The sequence below is a fragment of the Geotrypetes seraphini genome, chromosome 4 (genome assembly GCF_902459505.1).
Source record: "Geotrypetes seraphini chromosome 4, aGeoSer1.1, whole genome shotgun sequence".
Taxonomy (NCBI): Eukaryota; Metazoa; Chordata; class Amphibia; order Gymnophiona; family Dermophiidae; genus Geotrypetes; species Geotrypetes seraphini.
In genome coordinates, this window is record NC_047087.1 from 138,872,485 (window position 1) to 138,894,836 (window position 22,352).

At 44.3% G+C, this 22,352-nt stretch overlaps 1 protein-coding gene across 2 annotated transcripts in view; it reads right to left on the reverse strand.

The window, feature by feature from the left end:
• Positions 1-22,352, reverse strand: part of LRRC36 (leucine rich repeat containing 36) — a 668,251-nt gene that overhangs the window by 297,330 nt on the left and 348,569 nt on the right. For both annotated transcript variants that reach the window (XM_033941089.1, XM_033941088.1), the window contains exon 9: positions 20,098-20,420. In XM_033941089.1, the coding sequence (XP_033796980.1) occupies positions 20,098-20,420 (323 nt within the window). The remainder of the gene's footprint in view (positions 1-20,097; positions 20,421-22,352) is intronic.

Genomic DNA, 22,352 nt, shown 5'->3' on the forward strand with positions numbered 1-22,352 from the left:
GGCCGGCAAACTGCGGCTCTTTAGCCATTGAGTGCCACCGCCGCCAACGGTGTTGTTGGCGGTGGCAGCATTATAAAATACTTTCTTTGTGTTTATTTGATTCCTATTCAAGAGAATTACTTTATATATAGTCAATATAGGCACAGAGTTAAATTTTTTAACATTTTCTAATGGTGGTGTGCCTCGTGATTTTTTTCATGAAACAAGTGTGCCTTTGCCCAAAAAAGGTTGAAAAACACTGGCTTAGACTGTGAGCATTTGTGGTCATCGTTTTCCAGCTATTTTTCAGCGATAATCTCCTTTTTCGTATGGATTTTTGTGTCGTTTCACTTTCCGTTGCAATACTAAGAAATGAGTTGCTGATATTGCTTATGTTGCAGTCTTTACTACTATCACATCTTTTCTTTAGCCGGGGGTGGTCTCTATAATTGTCCTTCGTACATACACCACCCCCACCTTCTAGTTTAAATGCCTAGAAAAATATTGTCTAAATTTCTCTGCAAGGTTTCTTTTTCCTGCTGTAGTAATATGTAGCCCATCAGTGCAATATAGCTTCTTGTCCTTCCATGTATTTCCCCATCCTCCTATGTACCTGAAGCCTTCTTAATGACACCAGGCTTTGAGCCATCTATTAAAGTCCTCTGTGTTTTTCACTCTTTGCTCTCCCTTTCCATATGCAGGCAGTATTTCAGAAAAAGCTAAAGTCTTTACAAAAGGTTTCACGCCCTCATCAAGCTCCCGAAAAGCTTTCTGTGCTGCAAGTGTGGAGTTGTTGGCCAGGTCATTTGTTCCCAGATAGAAAACAACATCAGTGTTAAAATCCTTAGTTTCTTAGAATCTTGTCAAATGCCTTATGAAAATCCAGATATACAATGTCGACCGGTGAAAGTAATGAAGGGGTCAGCAAGTAAAAAAAAAATAGAATGCATTGTAGGAGGAAATACAGTGGAGAAAAATAACTTGACTGACCTAAAAGGAATAAAGGAGAAAAGATGCTAGTGAGGACACAATGTCAGTTGAGACCTGCATAGAGTCACAAGGAGCAATAGTGAGACCTAGTTGTACAACCTTTGAGCATAAGCCCCTTTGCATCAGTGACAAAAAAAACAGAGGATTATGCAAGGAATAGAAATTTTGCAGGTAGACCAAAATGAATATAAATGAGGCTTGAAAAGTGGCCTCCACCTCCCCTACAAACACTCCCAGACCTCCAAGGTTGGTCATTAGAATAACAAAGGAATTTAAGTTTTCTATTATTATTTTTTTTTTTTTTAGGATAGTATAGAAACCTCAATAAAGTATGGAGAGCATCTCATTGATCTATTTGATAAAGATAGTAACAATAATGGTATCAGTTCAATTCTGAAGAGAGAGGAAAGCGCTGGCAGAGGCATGACGATGGAGAGAGATCTTCTGGCCAAAAACCATCTTCTGGCCAACATAATATCTGTGACATATTGGGAAGAGGCAATGTAAGAATCTCCTGGCTGAATGAGGTACACTGGACAATAGAAGACTTCAATAGAAAAATTGTGTGGAATATGCAGAAAGTTGTGAGCTGTAGTAGCAGAGGAGAACTGCAAAAACAAAGTAATCCACTTATAGGAATTACACCAGAGTGGAGATCATTGCCAAATAGACGAGAAGAACAGGCTCTACGCCCCAAGTGGATCCCTCTGTACAGAAGCTTAGCATGGCGAGAAACTGAGTTGTTATGATGGGTAGAATAGGAGAACCATCTTAACAAGTTCTACACATCTGATGGATTCTCGTTGGAAGTAGATATAAAAAAGCAGCAGAGGTGTTCCATGATTAGTAAACTCTACACTGATGAAGGAACACCTTTGACATACAGGATTGTTCAACTATGAAAAAGTCTATAGCCATAGTGGATTCTTTCCAGTTGGTGCACAGCATCGGACAAGAGGAGCAGTGAAAATAGCAAGAGGAGTAGAGAGGAGCAGGGAGAAAGCAGGTTAAAAGCAAGAAAAAGAGACGAGGAGGGAGACAGAGAAAAGCAGGAGGCTAGGGGCAGGGTGAGAGTAAGCTCCGCCTACCCCCACCGCGTCGGAAGAGTCAGCGACCGAACTCCCCCATATAAAGGGGAGGAGCCAATGGCGCACAGCCGTTCAGCGCATGGCGAAGATGAGCGGCAAAGGCGCTCGCCTTAGCGAGAGTACCTTTGCGAAGGGCCTCAAGAAGGGCCAAGTCACTACACCCAACAACACCAGGGAAGGACTGAAAGGAAAGGAAAGGAAGCGGTAAGCACAGAAGGTAAGGAAGAAGCAGGCGCAGAAGGAATGAACACAAACAAGCAGCAGTAAGGTATGGTAGAGCAAAGACAGCACACACAATAAGTCAGCAAGGCAAGAAGAAGGCATACACAAGAAGGCAGCACACACAAGAAGTCAGCAAGGCAAGAAGCAGGCATAGAAGGAACAAACACACAAGCAAAAGTAAGGTAAGGTAGAACGTAGGCAGCACACATAAGAAGAAGGCAGCAAGGCAAGAAGAAGGAACAGAAGGAACAAACACAAGCAAAAGTAAGATAAGGTAGAGCATAGGCAGCACACACAAGAAGAAGGCAGCAAGGCATGAAGCAGGCGCAGAAGGAAGAAGGAACAGAAGGAACAAACACAAGCAAAAGTAAGGTAAGGTAGAGCGCAGGCAGCACACACAAGAAGAAAGCATCAAGGCAAGAAGCAGGCGCAGAAGGAAGCAGGAACAGAAAGAACACGTAATCTTAACTGTTATCTTAAAGTAGGAATGACAATGGAAGCAGAGGGAAACATAAGAACATAAGAAACGCCTTCGCCGGATCAGACCTAGGTCCATCTAGTCCGGCGATCCGCACATGCGCACATCCGCACCAGTTAGGTGCTCCTTATTGGAGACCCAGATTTCCTGTATCCCCCGATGTGATTTGCAAGAAGGTGTGAATCCAACTTGCGCTTGAAACCCAGAACAGTAGTCTCTGCCACAACCTCCTCTGGGAGAGCATTCCAAGCACCCACCACTCGTTGTGTGAAACAGAACTTCCCGACATTTATCTTGAACCTGCTGCCGCTCAGTTTCAGGCTATGACCTCTTGTCCGTGTCACATCTGAAAATGTCAGTAATGCTGTTTCCTGGTCAATTTTATCAAATCCTTTTAGGGAATAAGCAGTCGGGTGGACAATGGGGAACCCATAGACATCATTTACCTCGATTTTCAAAAGGCTTTCGACAAGGTGCCACATGAAAGGCTGCTTAGGAAGCTGTGGAACCACGGGGTGGGAGGGGATGTGCACAGATGGATCAAGCACTGGTTGTCGGGTAGACTGCAGAGAGTCGGAGTAAAGGGCCAATATTCTGATTGGCGGGGAGTCACGAGCAGTGTGCCACAGGGATCGGTGCTGGGGCCGTTACTCTTCAACATATTTATCAATGACCTGGAAAAGGAGGCAAAGTGCGAGGTTATAAAATTTGCAGACGATACCAAACTGTGCGGCAGAGTTAGGTCCAGGGAGGAGTGTGAGGACCTGCAAAGGGACCTGGACAAGCTGGAAGACTGGGCAAACAAATGGCAAATGCGTTTTAACGTGGAAAAATGCAAGGTCATGCATATAGGGAAAAAGAACCCGTTGTTCAACTACAAATTGGGGGGGGGGGCATTGTTGGGAGACAGCAGACTTGAAAGAGACTTGGGTGTGCTGGTGGATGCATCACTGAAGCCATCTGCTCAGTGCGCAGCAGCCTCGAAAAAAGCCAACAGGATGCTGGGCATCATAAAGAGGGGCATAACAACCAGGACGCGGGAAGTCATCATGCCATTGTATCGAGCGATGGTGCGTCCGCATCTGGAATACTGCGTTCAATATTGGTCGCCATACCTTAGGAAGGACATGGCGGTACTTGAGAGAGTCCAAAGGAGAGCAACGAAACTGGTAAGAGGGCTGGAACACTGCCCATACGCCGAGAGGTTGGATAGGCTGGGGCTCTTCTCTCTAGAAAAAAGGAGGCTCAGGGGAGATATGATAGAGACCTTCAAGATCATGAGGGGCATAGAGAGGGTGGATAGGGACAGATTCTTCAGACTGAAGGGGACAACAGGTATGAGGGGGCATTCGGAGAAACTGAAGGGAGATAGGTTCAAAACAAATGCAAGGAAGTTTTTTTTCACCCAAAGGGTCGTGGACACTTGGAATGCGCTACCGGAGGAAGTGATCAGGCAGAGTACGGTACAGGGATTCAAACAGGGATTGGACGGATTCCTGAGGGATAAAGGGATCATGGGATACTGAGAGAGGTGCTGGGATGTAATACAAGTATAGAAAGCAAACCAGGTAATAAGTATAGAAACCCAACCAGGTCGTGAATGTGCAAGACCGGAGGGTTAGGACTTCGATGGGAAGATAGGACTTCAATGGGAAACCAAGGTGGCAAGGGGGCCCCTTCTGGTGAGTCAGACAGGTCGTGACCTGTTTGGGCCGCCGCGAGAGCGGACTGCTGGGCAGGATGGACCTATGGTCTGACCCGGCGGAGGCACTGCTTATGTTCTTATGTTCTTATTTTAAAAGTCTTTAACAAATCTCCTCGCAGTCTTCTCTTTTCGAGGGTGAACAGTCCCAGTTTTCTGAGGTGTTCTTTGTAGCTCAAATTCTCCATACCTCTGACAAGTTTCGTGGCTCGCCTCTGCACATTCTCCAGCAGAGTTATATCCTTCTTAAGGTATGGAGACCAGTGTTGGACACAGTATTCTAAGTGTGGTCTGACCATTGCTCTGTAAAGTGGCATTATGACGTCTTCCGATCTACTCGTGATCCCCTTCTTAATCATGCCCAACATCCTGTTTGCTTTCCTCGCCGCCGCCGCACATTGAGCCGATGGTTTTAGGGTTCTGTCTATCAGTACCCCCAAATCCCTTTCTTGTTCACATTTGGCTAATGTCACACCCAATATCCTATATTCATGTTCTTTGTTTTTCTTTCCCAGATGCATTACCTTGCATTTGTCTGCGTTAAAATTCATCTGCCAATTTATCGGCCACTTTTCCAGCTGGTTCAGATCCTTCTGAAGATCCTCGCAGCCCCTTTGAGAGCCCACCACCCGACATAGTTTTGTATCATCTGCAAACTTGATTATATTGCATGTTGTCTCCTCTTCCAGGTCATTTATAAAAATATTGAACAAGATGGGCCCAAGAACAGAGCCCTGGGGCACGCCGCTAGTCACCTTCTCCCAGTCAGAGAATTTCCCATTTATGCTTACTCTCTGCCTTCTGTTCTCTAACCATTTTCCGATCCATCTGTGCACTTCTCCTCCTATTCCATGACTTAGTAATTTACTCATAAGCCTTGCGTGCGGGACCTTGTCAAATGCTTTCTGGAAGTCCAAGTAAATTATGTCCACTGGTTGTCCACTATCCATGTGTTTGTTCACCTTCTCAAAGAATTGAAGTAAATTTGGCAAACATGACTTCCCTTTCCTGAAGCCGTGTTGACTAGCTCTTATTAGGTTGTAATCTTCCAGATGTTGTACAATGTTATCTTTAATTATTGCTTCAATTATCTTCCCAGGGACCGATGTGAGACTCACAGGTCTGTAGTTTCCTGGTTCACCTCTTGATCCTTTCTTGAAAATTGGGATGACATTTGCTATCCTCCAGTCATCTGGTATTTGCCCGGTTCTAATTGACATGTTAGCTAAGGATTGTAATAGTTCCCCAATTTCCACCTTAAGTTCCTTTAATACTCTCGGGTGAATTCCGTCTGGTCCAGGGGATTTGTCATTCTTTAGTTTGTCAATCTGAAAGTATATCATGTCCAACTCCACATTTACTGTTGCGAGGCTTTCCTCTATGCCTCCGGTGAATATCCTCCCTGTTTCTGGCATTGTTGCAGTGTCATCATTTGTGAAGACAGATGCAAAAAATGAATTTAACCTATCGGCAACCTGTTTGTCTTCTTTAATTGACCCTTTCCTTCCTTGGTCGTCGAGAGGGCCCACTGCCTCTCTTGCTGGTTTCTTTCCTTTTATATATCTAAAAAAGGGCTTAAAGTTTTTGGCTTCTTTCGCTATCTTTTCTTCATAGACTTTTTTGACGTCTCTTACCACTATATGACACTTTTTCTGGTCGTTTTTGTGACAGTTCCAGGCCTCCGTCATTTTTTCTCGTTTCCATCTTTTAAATGATTTCCTCTTTTCCCGCACCTCATCCTTCACCTCTTTGGATAACCAAGCTGGTTCGCCTTTGACCTTATTTCGCCTTCCTTTGGATATCTTCGGTATGTAAAGATTCTGTGCTTCTATGATGGTGTTTTTCAGAAGAGACCATGCCTGATGTGACAGGGAAGCTCCTGTCACAGTGAAAACTACTGCTAAAACTCCCCAGAATGCAGCACAGGGCTCTGTAAAACCTGGCCTGGAGCCAGGACAGCTGGCTCAGCCAAGAGAATGCAAGCAAAGGCAGGTCCCAGCACAGCTGAAGAGCCAGTTAGGGAAGGCTCTGAAAACTACTAATTTCCCCTATCACTCCTTTCCCCAAGTCAGGGAGAAACCTGAGACCAATTTGGAGAGGGGTGGAGTCAGACCCTGGAGTTTGCCTTATAGGCAAAGTCAGTTGGGGTGGAGAAGGAAGGACACAGCTGACTCTGATGAGAGAAGCCAAACCACTCACGGAGGTTCCAGGTCACAGAGGGTGCCTAAGCCCCAGCATGATCGTATGGCAGGAAGCCAGCTCCTAAGGAAAGGTGATACCACACTTGGGAGGTACAGTGACTGGCAGCTTAAACCCCAGAGAGAAGGGCTGGGAAATTATCCCCAGGGAAATGCTGCAGGCAGTTTGGCAGACCTGCAGAAAGGGGGATGGGATGCACAGCCTGGGAGGAATGAGGAAATGCTAAGCCAGAGTTCACATGAGGGTGAATGGGAAATGTGCAGTGTCCCGAGTGATAGTGTAAGTGAAGAGGACATGGACCTGGGAGTATACAGTATGTGAAAGTCCTCAGCTAATCTCATGAAGAAAGTTCTACAATTGTTTCTTTGTTTCACCCGGAAGCCAGAGCATTGCTGGCAGAGCTAATTAGGTGAGAAAAGCTTGTCTGAAGATAAAGAGAGTTGAGAGGTGAAAAGGGTTGACACAAGCCGTGCTCAGCTATAAAGCCAGAAGTTGTTGGGGTCCAGAGAGACCAGTAAATCCCAGTGGGGATATGAGCCGATGAAGGCATTGAACTGATGCAATATTTTGAGTTTATAGTATCTTTCTTTTGATAAGGAGGGGCAATCCAGCTCCTCAGTAAAAACCCCTAAGACTCACCTGGACTGTGATATAGTAGCATGCAGGATGCACCCAAAGGACTCTAACAAACCAATGTGAATGTTTTCTTTTGTTTTGTTTTCTTTTCAATTTTGGGACACTAATAAACCTGGTACTGTTTTTCAAGGAATCCGGTATCCGGGTCTTCCTTTCACAACCATATAAAAGGCGTCCTAAAATTCTTGCTTGTGGTCCGAGCCAATTTTTATGTCTGCTTCTTTATGTCTGAGAATCTTTATCCAGAGGGACTCTAGTTTACCATTTGCTTCCGTATCCCCTTCTCTAATAGATTCTATTTCTTCTTGGACGAACAGGGCAATACCTCCCCCTTTTTGCCCAATCCTATCTCTTCTGTATAGTTTATATCCTTTCAATGCCGTGTCCCATTCATTCTCTTCATTCCACCATGTTTCTGTTATTCCTATGATATCCAGTTGTTTTCTTTTTGCTAGCTCTTCCAGTTCTCCCATTTTATTTAAGCTTCTGGCATTTGTGTACATACATTTAAGATCCTTTTGTGCTAACTTCCTGGATTTAGTGGTCCTCGCATCCATTTTAGTATCCATTTGATCTTTTTGATTGCCTCTTGTAGTTTCATCTTGTTCTTGCCCTATATCTGTGCGGTTGCTTGAAGTTTCCTCCTGAGCTTACCAGTGTTCTGCACGGGCTGTCATATGTATGACTACCTCCCCTCGGGATGAAAGATGACGTTACACCAGCACCAACATGGAAGGGAGAACAAGAAGCAGATGACCTCAAAGAAGACACCCACAGAGGAATTCCACACGAGGGGGAGGAATTGGCTAGTCGATGCCCAGAAGAAGAAAGAGCGAAGCTCACCGAGGACATCGACCTGAGACCGAAACGAAAATTGAAGAAGGGAAAGTCATCGATTCTAGTGGGAGACTCGATCCTGAGGAATTGGACAGCCACGTAGCAGGAGGGAGAGAGGATCGACTGGTGATCTGCCTCCCAGGAGTGAGAACCAAGGACATCGTGGACAAAATTGGGAAGATCCTGGAAGGAGCAGAGACGGAAGAGACCGCAGTAATGATCCACATCGAGACGAATGATGTCAGCAGGAGAGACTACAGAAGAAGCACATTGATAGAACAGTTCAAGATTCTGGGAAGGAAGCTGAAGATGAGGACCCAGAAGATAGCGTTCTCGGAGATCCTACCGGTACCGAGGGCAGATGTGATAAGGCAGGAGGAACTACAATCAATAAATGCGTGGATGAGGAAATGGTGTGAGGAAGAAGGATTCCACTTCATGAGGAACTGGACAACGTTCTGAGGAAAGAGCAAGCTCTACAGGAGAGATGGACTGCACCTGAGCGTGGCGGGAGCTAGACTTCTAGCAAACAATGTCAAGAGAGGAATAGAACAGGCTTTAAACTAAGAGGAAGGGGAAAGCCGACAGTCGATCCAGCGTCGACGATCCAGCGTCGAAGAAGGTATCTCGTGAAGATACTAAGGGGAAACAAGGCTGGGAAGAAACAAGGGACAAATTACAGGAGTCAACTAACCCAGAAGAGGAGGTTAGAAAGTTTGTAGCAAAAGGGAAGACACTAAAAACCGAAGCACAGGGAAAGGAAATGAAGACAACAAAATGCCTAGATCTAAATTGCATATATACTAATGCAAGGAGCCTAAGAAACAAAATGGGGGAACTAGAAGCCATGGCCAATACAGAGGACATAGACATCATTGGAATCTCTTAAACATGGTGGAATGAGGAAAGCAAATGGGATACAGCACTGCCAGGATACAAGCTCTTTCACCAGGATAGGTCAGGACAGAAAGGAGGTGGAATAGCCCTATACATAAGAGAAAGCATACAATCGACAAGAATGGACACAGCAGAGACGACCAACAAGCTGGAATCGCTATGGGTTAAAATACCGGATAGGAAAGATGGGCCTATACTATCGTCCACCAGGGCAAACCGGAGATATCGATGAAGAAATAGAAGCCGAGATGAAGCGAGAATGTAAAAGCGGTAACACGGTTATTATGGGAGACTTCAACTACCCCGGGATAGACTGGAGTCTTGGAAGCTCAAGATGCGCTAGGGAGACAGAATTCCTGAAGGCTACACAAGATTGCTTCATGGAGCAGCTTGTTAGAGAACAGACAAGAGGAAAAGCCACTCTGGTCTTAATTCTAAATGGGTTAAGGGGACCTGCAAAGGAAGTGAAAGCAGTGGGACCTTTGGGAAACAGCGATCATAATATAATCAAGTTCAAGGTTGAGGTAGGAAAACCGAAATGTAAGACAACCATAGTGACAACTTTTAACTTCAGGAGGCAACTACGAAGCAATGAGGGAAATGGTAAGGAAGAAACTTAGGAACACTTCCAAAAAATGGCAAACGGTAGAACATACCTGGTCTTTTTTCAAGGACACGGTGAGCGAGGTGCAAAATCTGTATATCCCCAGATTCAGAAAGGGGTGCAAAAAAGGTTGAACAAAAGACCTGGCGTGGATAACTAAAATAGTGAAGGAAGCAATAGGCAATAAGAAAAATTCATTCAGGAAATGGAAAAAGGACAAAACTGGGGAACTGGAAAGAGCACAGGAAGTACCAAAAAGAATGTCACCGTGTGGTTCGAAAAGCCAAAAGAGAGTAAGAAGAGAGGCTAGCCAGGGAAGCATGAAATTTCAAACTGTTCTTTAGATATGTTAAAGGGAAGCAGCCAGCTAAGGAGGAGGTAGGACCGCTGGACGACGGAGACAGGAAGGGAGTGGTGAAGGAGGAGAAAGAAGTCATGGAAATACTTAACATGTTCTTTTTGTCTGTATTTACAAACGAAGACACAATCAACATACCAGAACCTGACCAATTCTTCAATGGAAATCAAGCAGAAAAATTAACATCCATGGAAGTGAGCCTCGAAGATGTGCGCAGGCAGATAGAAAAACTAAAAACTGACAAATCCCCGAGTCCGGACGGAATCCATCCAAGGATTCTGAAGGAATTAAAGGAGGAGATAGCGGAACTACTGCTGCAAATTTGCAACGTATCCCTGAAAACAGGTGTGATCCCGGAGGATTGGAAGATAGCCAAGTCACACCCATTTTTTAAAAGGGATCAAGAGGGGACCCGGGAAACTACAGACCGGTGAGTCTGACCTCGGTTCCGGGGAAAATGGCAGAAGCACTGATAAAAGAAAACATCGATGAACATTTTGAAAGAAATGAACTTCTGATAACCAGCCAACACGGCTTCTGCAGGGGGAGATTGTGCCTAACTAACTTATTGCACTTCTTCGAAGGAATTAGCAAACGAATGGACAGAGGAGACCCCATAGACATCATATACCTAGATTTCCAAAAATCCTTTGACAAGGTGCCTCATGAACGTCTACTCCGGAAACTGAAGAACCATGGGGTGGAAGGAGACATACATAGATGGATCAGAAACTGGTTGGCGGGTAGGAAACAGACGGTAGGGGTGAAGGGCCACTACTCGGACTGGAGGAGGGTCACAAGTGGTGTTCCGCAGGGCTCAGTGCTCAGGCTGCTGCTATTTAATATATTCATAAATGATCTGGAAACAGGGACAAAGTGTGAGATAATGAAATTTGCGGATGACACCAAACTATTTAGTAGAGCTCGGACTAAAGAGGACTGCGAAGAATTGCAAAGGGACTTGAACAAACTAGGGAAATGGGCGACAAGATGGCAGATGAAGTTTAACGTTGAGAAATGTAAAGTATTGCATGTGGGTAGCAGGAACCTGAGGTACATCTATACGAAGGGAGGGATGTTATTGAATGAGAGTACCCAAGAAAGGGACTTGGGTAATGATGGACATGACAATGAAGCCGACGGCACAGTGTGCAGCGGCCGCTAAGAGAGCGAATAGAATGCTAGGTATAATCAAGAAGGGTATTACAACCAGAACGAAAGAAGTTATCCTGCTATTGTATCGGGCGATGGTGCACCCGCACCTGGAATACTGCGTCCAATATTGGTCGCCGTACCTTAAGAAGGATATGGCGTTACTAGAGAGGGTTCAGAGGAGAGCGACACGTCTGATAAAAGGGATGGAAAACCTCTCATACGCTGAGAGATTGGAGAAACTGGGTCTTTTTTCCCTGGAGAAGAGGAGACTTAGAGGGGATATGATAGAGACTTATAAGATCATGAAGGGCAGAGAGAGAGTAGAGAGGGACAGATTCTTCAAACTTTCAAAAAATAAAAGAACAAGAGGGCATTCGGAAAAGTTGAAAGGGACAGATTCAAAACAAATGCTAGGAAGTTCTTTTTTACCCAACGTGTGGTGGACACCTGGAATGCGCTTCCAGAGGACGTAATAGGGCAGAGAACGCTATTGGGGTTTAAGAAAGGATTGGACAATTTCCTGCTGGAAAAAGGGATAGAAGGGTATAGATAGAGAATTACTGCACAGGTCCTGGATCTGTTGGACCGCCGCATGAGCGGACTGCTGGGCACGATGAACCTCAGGTCTGACCCAGCGGAGGTATTTCTTATGTTCTTATGACTGAAGTCTGGAAAGTCTAGCAGGCAAAGAAATGGAATATACTGTTCAAAACCAGCCAAGTTTTGTATGAACTGTTTGAGATAAAATGACAAGAGTAGTTGAAATGGAGAACTCTGTTAGCCAACATATAGGTCTTGCAAAGTCGGCATCCAAATTTAACCACAGTCCGGCCGTCACGTCCTGGTGGCGTAGTGGCATAGATTCGAGCTGGAGGCTTTCAAGTGGATTTAACTAACAAAGACTAATATATGAATATTAATGGATGGATTATGCCAATGAGTTAGCTACTGACCCCTGGAAACACACAGTGAGTAATCCACCCTGTGATGTTTCACATCAGAGTACAGAAGTGGTTTGCCATTGCCTTCTGCCATGGAGTATGTGGCTCCAATATGTTGCTGCTGCCAACATAGGGCCTCTCAGCCTCCCATTGTGGTTTATCACTTCCAGGACAAGATTGTATTTTGCTGAGGTTAGGCCGGTACTGAGGGAGACAATGGAAGCACTGGTATTGATCATTGAAGATACAGGAGCAGCAATAGTACCAGGGTAAACACAGTGTCAATTCTGATCTCGATGCAGGTAAATAACACAGAGCAGAGACCGATGCTAAAGCTGTGTCAGTACTGAAGGTAAAATAAAGGCATTGAGGACAAAATTATTGTAAGGTGATGGCCAGCCATTCACCTTAAAGATTCTCTGCATATGGTGAGAGACTGCACCTATACTATGGATTATGAAGCTGGAAACATAGGTCAAAACATTAAAAACCCCAATGGGCAGAGTGTTTCAGAACTGACAACCTGCATTGATGACTGATGATGTCGATGATAGGCATTCATCGAGTGACTCGATACTGAAAATGCCAGTGATGTTGTTGATGAGAACGTGAACTGTCCATGCTCTCCAGTACCGAAGTGAATCGATACCACTCAGATGACCAATCCGTGGAAAGGTGGCACCGTTACTGTATGCTCAACAGGTACTATAGGTGCAGCAGGGTGTCGAAGTGGTGGGAACCTCAAGAAGAGGCACGCTTCAGAATGACAGCCTGCATCGATGACATCAAGCCTGCATCAATGAAACTTGATGCAAGATATGCCTATGACGCTCGATGATATTTATGTCAATACACTGGTATCGCTAGGAAACAGTACCACAGAAGAAGTTCAACTTGCCAGGTACCTGACTCCAGAAATAAAAAGAATAAAACATTTGGTTGGTAAGGCATTATTCTTCTTGTTTGGTTGATTTTTTTTTTTTTTATAGCCCTAAAAGATTGGGAAGAGATCCAGCAGGAAAAACCAACAGCATGGATCAAGTGAAAAGAATGCTGAAAAGCCGTTGACATCGTCAGCGGAGACAAAGGCTACAAAAATGCCTACAGGTCCCAAAATTGAAAATAAAGAAATTTACTTGAAATTGTAAAGGACTGAAAAGAAAACAAGTAACAAAAAAAAAAAAAAAAAAAAGGAAATTAAGGAAAAATACGAAGCGGGAAAGCAAATTCAACTAGACAAAGTTTAGACAAGTGTTTTTCACTCTGTGTCAAACGAAAAACTGATGACCTTGCGGGCCGGCGTCAGGCAGGAAGGAACTTATGCATGCACGGTGACGGCAGTTTTAAAGCTTTTAAAACTTAAAGTGACAGTACACCTTTATACTGTTCATACCAGGCTCTGTGAATGATGTCAGGGCCGCCATCAGGGCAGTACTACCAGTCCTGCATTCAGGGGCCCGGAGCTGACAGGGGGCCCGGGCTCCCCCAGGGTCGCAAGCATAGTCTCCTCTCCTTCCCTACCCTGCCGCAGCACACAGCCGAACAGAAGTCTTCCCGATGTCAGCGCTGACATCGGAGGGAGGGCTTAAGCAAAGCCCTCTCTTCCTCCGACGTCAGCGCTGACATCGGGAAGACTTCCAGTCGGCTGCTTGCGGCAGGGCAGGTAGGGAAAAGGCAGTCATGTACCGAAGGGGGGGGGTCCACCCCGGGTGCAGCCATGGGGCCCCTTAGCCTGGTCAGGTCCCCTTAGCCTTGTGGCGCATCTCCCGACCGACCGACAACAGGCCCGGCCGACAAACCTCACTGCCCTGCAGCCGCGAATCTAAATTACCTTCTTACAGCAGCTTCAATACTCCAGCTGCTGTAAGAAGGTAATTTAGATTCGCCGCTACAGGGCAGGGAGGTTTGTCCGACTGGGCCTGTTCTGTTGTCGGTCGGGTGAGGAAGCGCCACAAAGGTAAGGGGCAGGGAGGGAGAACAAAAGACGCTTAAGGGAAATGGGTAAAACTGAGGGGGGAGAAGGCCACTGAAGGCACTGGGGAAGACAAAGGGGTGGAGAAGGACGCTGAAAGGACATGGGGAAGACAAAGGGGTGGAGAAGGACGCTGAAAGGACATGGGGAAGATGGGAGGGGGGAGAAGGACGCTGAAAGCACATGGGGAAGACAGAGGGTGAGAAGGACCCTGAAAGGACATGGGGAAAATAAAGGGGTGGAGAAGGACGCTGAAAGGACATGGGAAGATGGGGGGAGAAGTACGCTGAAAGGGCATGGGGAAGACAGGGGGAGAGAAGGACCCTGAAAGGACATGGGGAAGACAGAGGGGGGGAAGGATGCTGAAAGCAAATGTGGAAGACAGAGGGGGGAGAAGGATGTTGACAGGACATGGGGAAGATGGGGGGGAGAAGGACGCTGAAAGCACATGGGGAAGACAGAGGGAGGAGAAGAACGCTGAAAGGACATGGGGAAGACAGAGGGGGGAGAAGAACGCTGAAAGGACATGGGGAAGACAGAGGGGGGGAAGGACGCTGAAAGCAAATGTGGAAGACAGAGGGGGAGAAGGATGTTGACAGGACATGGGGAAGATGGGGGGGAGAAGGACGCTGAAAGCACATGGGGAAGACAGAGGGAGGAGAAGAACGCTGAAAGGACATGGGGAAGACAGAGGGGGGAGAAGAACGCTGAAAGGACATGGGGAAGACAGAGGGGGGGAAGGACGCTGAAAGCAAATGTGGAAGACAGAGGGGGAGAAGGATGTTGACAGGACATGGGGAAGACGGGGGTGAGAAGGATGCTGAAAGAAATGGGGAAGAGAGAGTGGGGAGAAGACTCTGGCAGGGAAGAAGACAGAGATGCCAGACTATGGGGGGAGCGGAGGGAAGAAGATGGGTGCCAGACCAATTTGGGAGGGGGGAGAAAGGGAGAGGCACAGTAACAGAGCAAATGGAAGATGCAGAATGAAGAGAGACAGTGGATGGAAGGAATTAAATGAGAACATGAGGAAAGCAGAAACCAGGCAACAAAGGAAGGGAAAATTTTTTTTTTTTTTTTTGGCTTCAGGATAAAGTAGTATATTAGTTGTGTTGATAAAAATTTATAAACATTAGAGGCTCTGGTAGAAACCCGTTTACAAAGTATGTATTCTTCCCAATTAATATTTCCAAATTAATAAAGTCTTTTTGCTTATTTTTAAATGGGTTTCTACCAGAGCCTTTAATTCAGTAGCATAATTAAATGAAATAACTATTTCTGTAGTTTATAGGGACGGGTGGGGACGGAGAGGATTCCTCGCGGGGATGGGCGGAGAAGGAGGGGATTCCTCGCGGGGACAGGTGGGGATGGAGGGATTCCTCGCGGGGACGGGCGGGGATGGGTGGGACTTTGGCGGGGAAGGGCGGGATTTCTGTCCCCGCACAACTCACTACCCCAGGGTCCTAGGCCACCATAGCACAAATTCCTGTATTATGCTTCTGCTGTGCACAACAATAAACACTGCTGTCATACTTTTTTTTGTCCCCTGCCGATTTCCTGATAGCACCCCCCCCCGGACAAAAGTGGATCCGTCTACCTGGCCTGCGGCCGCAGCCGGCGATATACTAGGTGCGTGCCTCTCGTCTCCTGACTCCTTCACCAAGGCCCGCCCTGTCTCCACTCCGATTGGCTTGGGCTTAGGGTGCCTAGCCAATCAGGAGACACATCACTTGCCTGCCACTGAATCTGCGAGAGCGGGTCAGCCGGATGACGTCACCACGTCTCTAGGAGGACGGGACGAGAGGAACAGCGCGAGGAGCTGCAGAACTAGTAAGGCAGTGATCAATTTAAACATGCACCTTTCTTCCTCCATCCCATAACACACACAGCCTGATGATGATTATCAGATTGATTCATGAATATATAATGATGGTATGAGTGTGAACCTCTTCCTTCCCATCCTCTTTAGCATGTCACATATAGCAGGTTATATTACACAAAGTCTGTGTAATGTAACATGCTGTATGTGACATGCTGAGGAGGATGGGAAGGAAGAGGTGCACACTTTCATCCATAGCTGCATGTTAATGATGTGCTCATATGCACTTATTTATCATCATAACATATACATCATCATTAACATGCAGCTGTGGATGTGTAAGGACAGGCTGAGGAGGATGGATGGGAAGGAAGGAAAGTGCACATATCAACATATCGTACATTTTTGACATGCAAGCTGAGGAGGATGGGATCATACAGATGTGTATGTTCAGATATGCGCTCAGATGTGTATGTTTAGATATGCGCTCACATATACAGTCAGATGTGTATGTTCAGATATGCGCTCAGATGTGTATGTTTAGATATGCGCTCAGATGTGTAGTTTTTTCTGATATATTTATTAAGCTTTGTCACGACCCTAGCCCTAAAGCTGGACTCGTGCCTAGCCGTGCTAGGACTAAGGTCCCCCCTAAAATACAAAACACTAATGGAAGAGGTAGGGTAGTGAGCGGTAAGAAAGAATTTACTGACTGCCCCTTTAAGTCTGAAAAAATCCAGTTGCAGGGAGTGGAGGTTGATAAGAGGAACAGCCTGGAACAGCCTCTGAGACATACCTCTCCCTCTGCTAGTCCCCAGCTGAAGGTGATAAGTAAGAATTCAGGCAAACCTAAGCAGGTAGGACAGATAACCCCTCCCCCTCTGAGAACAGGGCGTGGGAAGTTGTGCAATTTAGAGGCTGCCCTCAGAAGGAGAAAGGCAGTCTTCCCTGGGCCAGCTCGAGGAGAAGACCCTCCTGATGGAACACTGGAGTCCCAGGATATAGAAATGAGGGAAGCTGATACTGACCTTGGGACCAGCCAGCAGACAGTACCTGAACCCATGGACTGGACCCAGACAGAAGGACTGCCTGAAGATTCCTGCATGGACTTGAGTTAAGTGGCAGTTCTGTATGGACTATTATAGCAGTGATAAGCTAATGTGATGCTGTTCAAGGCAAGCTGCCTTGGGAATAGAAGGAGGCTAGTACTGCTATGTTCATTTGGAACAGAGAAGAAAAACAAAACGTTTGTTTTGTTCCAAACTGTGAGTGACTGAATACCTGAAGTTTATGAGCTGTGTTTTGGCTGGGTTAAGGTACCTGAGGGAAGTAAGTAACTTTGGGGAGAATCCACTTACCATTTGGGTGGGTTAGTGGAGCCATTCGTGGCATTCTGTTTTGCAGAAAAGTGAAAAAGGTGGATTCACTTACTCCCCTCCCCCCACATCAGCTCAGCTAAGCTGATTGGGAACAAGCCAGCAGAACTACAAGGCTTGGATATAGCACTAGTAGGAGTGCTAGCTTTATTGTTGCAAGCCTAGTGGAGTTTTATGGCAGCAGCATTTTTTTTGTGTGAACGTTATTGGGACCAGCTAACAACAAGGACTTTTGGACTATGTAATATTTTCTTTACTTACTTGAGTTGAGGCAATAATTGAGCCCTTTTTCTTGAGCTCTAAGAACATAAGAACATAAGAAGTTGCCTCCGCTGAGGCAGACCATAGGTCCATCCTGCTCAGCGGTCCGCACCCGCGGCGGCCCATCAGGCCCATTGCCTGAGCAATGGTCTATACCTATCTATACCCCCCAATCCCTTTTTCTTCTAGGAATCTATCCAAACCTTCTTTGAAACCATTTAATGTTTTCTTGTCTACAACAGCCTGTTGAACTTTGTTTAGTGGCTGGACTTTCCTTATTAATGGTGGAGTCAGGACTAGCTGTACATAGACTCCCCCATGCCACAATAAAGTGTTTTATTTTTGAACTAGGATTTGAGTTTCTTTTGTGACAATTGTGATTCCAGTATTATCAAAGCTGTTCCAGCAGGACTTCCTACTTGAAGGAAGCACGCGAAGGTGGCGATGAAGTGAGCAGAGTCCGGGGAATTCTGAAGATACAGGTACCGGCTCCGCCACAGCTTACAGTATTTATAAAAACACATTTAATACTTGTTACAAAAAATATTGTGCAATTGTGATCTACTTCTAGCCTACAAAGGTCAAAAGAAATCCTTAATTGAGATTTTACATTCAAAAGTGAATTATAGCTACTAGCACTATTATTTATTAGTTATTTATTATGCAGATGTTTGTTAGTTTGTTATTAGTTCAGTATTAGACATATGTTAGTTTAGAATAGATAGGTACAGATTAGTTTAGTTTAGGTTAGGTTAGGGCCCTGCTGAAAGAGTCTACCTTGACGTGGTTGCAGGCTTACAAATCTTTTGGTCAAAGAGTGCGGCGACAGAGAAAAGTATGTGTGTATTCGGCCCATGGAAGAAGGGGGGGGGGTCGGGGGGGGGAGGGGTGCATGGGGGGCCCAATAGGATTGCTCAGTAAGGGGCCCAGAAATTTCTGATGGTGGCCCTGAATGATGTAATCCACATGTGAGAATATGCTGCCTGCTTGTCCAGGGATAACGTCTTCAATGGTGTTGAATCGCTTTCCTTTTAGGGTGGATTTAAATTTAGAAAACAAGAAGTCAGCAAGGGCCAAGTCAGGAGAGTAAGGTGGCTGGGGAAGAACTGTCATCATGTTTTTGCACAAAATTCACAAATTTTGATGCATTCAAAACACCTTTCACGACTCATGACATGTTCCCCATAAGCCACTTTCAACATTTCATAAGTTTCTGTAGCAGTCTTATCCAATTTAAAGCAGAACTTCAAGCTATAACACTGCTCATTGAGGTCGAACATGATGAAAAATAGGCAATCACAAAAGCTGCTGTAGCTTGGAGACAAAAAAGGAGGTTACTCATGAGATTTCACACTACTCAACAACACCTACACAACTACTCAACTTTTTTTTTAAATTTCAAAAACTTTTTCTTTTAACAATTCAAATACAAAGGAAAAGATACAACAGTTGGAACACATACACAACCTATACAAAACTAATGATAAGATAGTCATCCACGGGGTTTCTGCACGGAGACTAAAGAACTCAATGAAACAAGTCAAGAACCATCCCCCTACACCAATCCCACCTCATACCCCACTCCCGCCCTTCCCAGCACTCCAGTGGCAAAGCGCCAAAGAATCAAAAATTCAACAGAGTACTTTGGGCTCCATGGGACAAGCTATCCCAAAAGGAATCCAAATGGCCCGGAACTTTCTCCAACGAACAGGCCCACAATTCTTAACATCCAAATATTTATACCTTAACAGGGTGAATAGTTCATTTTTCCACATAGTAATGGTAGGTAACTCTGCCTGGAGCCACAATAAGAGTATACATCTCCTAGCCAATAAAGAAGCTTTTTGCAATAACAAAGAATTACCCTTAGACAATCCCAAGGAAGAGATTTGACAACAAGGAAGAGATTTGTGCACAACGGAACTTGCCTCCGCATGATCGTTTGCAGGTGAAGACCAGCAAACGATCAAAAGGTTTGCAATCTGTCACAGGACCAGAACATATGAAAGAGTCCAGCTGGTGTTGAATGGCACTTGGGACAGCTGGCATGAGAAGCAAACTATGCCACATACACCCTATAAGGTGAGCTGAAAAGAACTTTTTAAGAATATGACGTCTTGTTATCAACCACAAAGATCCCTGTGTTCCAAAAGTGCCACATTGCTGGAAAACAAAGGCTAACCCTAAATATGTGGAAATAAATGGCATGACTTTCATATGTGCAGGAGTCAAACTATGGAATGGCCTTATTGGCCAGATTAAAAAATGTGGAGAGAGGAATTCATTTAGGAAAATGTTAAAGACTCAACTATTTGTAGATGCATTTCTTTGAGCAATTGATTTTATGTAAGACTGAATTTGTCTGTTTTTATTTTGTATAGACTCTTAATATGTTATGTATGTAACTCCTTGTAAACCGTTTTGGAAAAAAACAGTATAGAAATTTTTTAAAAAAAATAAATAAACTCTCTGTTGGCGCGCAATTAAAACTGTCCTGGAACTTTTTGAACAGATCTCATATAAGGGCAACACTTGGATATCGACCCCCTTTTAAACGTTTGCTGAAAACTGTACTGAGATACTGACCTCTCTCTCCTTGTTTATAGGTTGAAGTTTTGATAACATTGGAATGCTGATCCTGGTAGCTTGTTCTGTTTCTGCTTTTGGAGAACTAAACAGAGGTTCATAGGGTAGAGTCATTGTCTTTTCTGGGGTTAAGCACCTCTTGCTGGATAGCTCTTTGTCTTTGTTTGATGGTAAGAAAGTTGTTGCTGTAATGAAAGGCGAAAGGGACTTCTCCGGCAGGTTGTCAGATGAAAAATATTTCTGCATTGATTTTAGACTGTTGAGGTCAGAAACTAATGCTGACAGGAGAGGATCACTATTCAGCTGTGTTGTGGTACATAAATCTGGAGAGAGAAAACATTTCACTCACAGAAATTCGTATTCTTAAAAAGTTTTGCATTTACCTGCCTTCCTGCCAAGATGCTTCTTTGGGTTCCTTAAAAAGTGGAATCAGGGTTGATAAGAATAAGTTAAATCTAGGTTATTAGGCTTGACTTGATAGCCAGGAGCAGATTGACCTTTGGGATAATAGGGCAGTGACCAAGAGCCCACATTAGTAGGGGGTGCTTTCCCCTACCCCCATTTAATTTAATCACTTTTGATAGATAGTTAGGCGCCCATGGCACTTATGGCCCAGGGACCTGGAGCACTGTCATTCCACCCTGCTGATAGCAATAAGTGTGAACTAAAAAGTTCCTTTCTTTTTTTAAAGTTCTTTATTGATTTTCCAAATTTCAATAGTGCAATGCACAAATATATCACATACAATAAGTCAATAAAAGCACATTCAACTTACAAATATATATAATCAACCATTTTCTCCAACCCACCCACTGTTTATTCAATAAAACACAGAAACATAGATTTTCCCAATAACCTATTCAAATTAATAATATCCTCCCATCTTCCCACCCACCCCAAGTGTAAATTTTCAAAGATCAAATTAGGACAGAAATAACCCCCCCTCCCATCTTTCCCTGGAGGTGTACAAAATAAACAAAAACTGACTCACAATCAAAGAGGTAATATAAGATGTCAACAGGCCCCAAAACAATTTAAATACATTATCGTGCCCCAAACTATCGGCATTCATCCTTTCATATTTATAGCTGGAGCAAAGATTTGCCCACCAGAAAGGGAAATTTAGACAATCGTAATTCTTCCAATTTCGGGTTACCATCAGCATGGCTATCCCGGTCATGATAAGGAAAAGACGGCATTTATATCAATCCATAGGGAATTTAACATGTAATAACATTCCACATATGACCGCCTCATACGTCAGTGGAATTGATTATTACAATATGCTATTAATCCTACCTCATATGGACCTCCAAAAGTTAAGTATTAAAGGATAATAGAACAACAGATGATCCAGCGTCCTAATGTATGACAGTGCTAGCATCTATTAGATTTAGAACTGTCTAACCAAAGATCTATGTAACAGAAAAAAGCCATGTTTGTCTCATAGATGCTGACACCGTACACCTCATCCTCCAAGTCCAAATTCGTGGCCATCGAGACGCAGAAATATACTGCTTTATCTCAATGCTCCAAATGTCTCTGAAAGGAACTTTTTAGTTACTAGTTTACATGTTCCTGTATTAGGTTTAAGTTGAATCGATAGCAATAAGTGTTACAGAGAGTGCTAACTTTGACATCACTGGAGTCAATTTTCAAAGGATTTAGCAACTAACTTTTACTAACAATTAGGTACTTAAATCAGTTCCTTTGAAAACTGACTAGAGCTCAGCTGAAATTGTGGGCACTGAGCATGTTAAAAAACTGAACCCATCGTATTCTGGTAAGCTTTGTTGGTGAATATTACAATATAGCCATTGTTAACTTTCTCAATCTACAACTATAAGATATTGATGGACCATGCAATAAAGCAAAACAAAGTTACTTACTTGTAGTAGGTGTTCTCTGAGGACAGCAGATATATATTCTTTCTGCTGTTTCTTTCTCTAGTAGCAGGGTGTAGGAGCTTGCTCCATCCTGTTGGAGCTTCTGCGAAGTGACTTAGAAGCAATCGTTGTTTAGCTAAGTATTGTTTATGGGGCTAAATTTCTTTTATTGGTAGAAATGTGCTTTTTTAAATGTTTTTTAAAAGTTATTTAGTCATCCATTCAATACATCTAACTAAAGCAAAATGGATTTCTTTATTAAGAAATTTTTAATGTTTTCATTTTTATATTGAGTTTGCTATAGAAGTTGGATTTTAAATGTCTCAGTTCTCAAATCTATCCCAGTATATTATTCTTTTACAAAGGCAG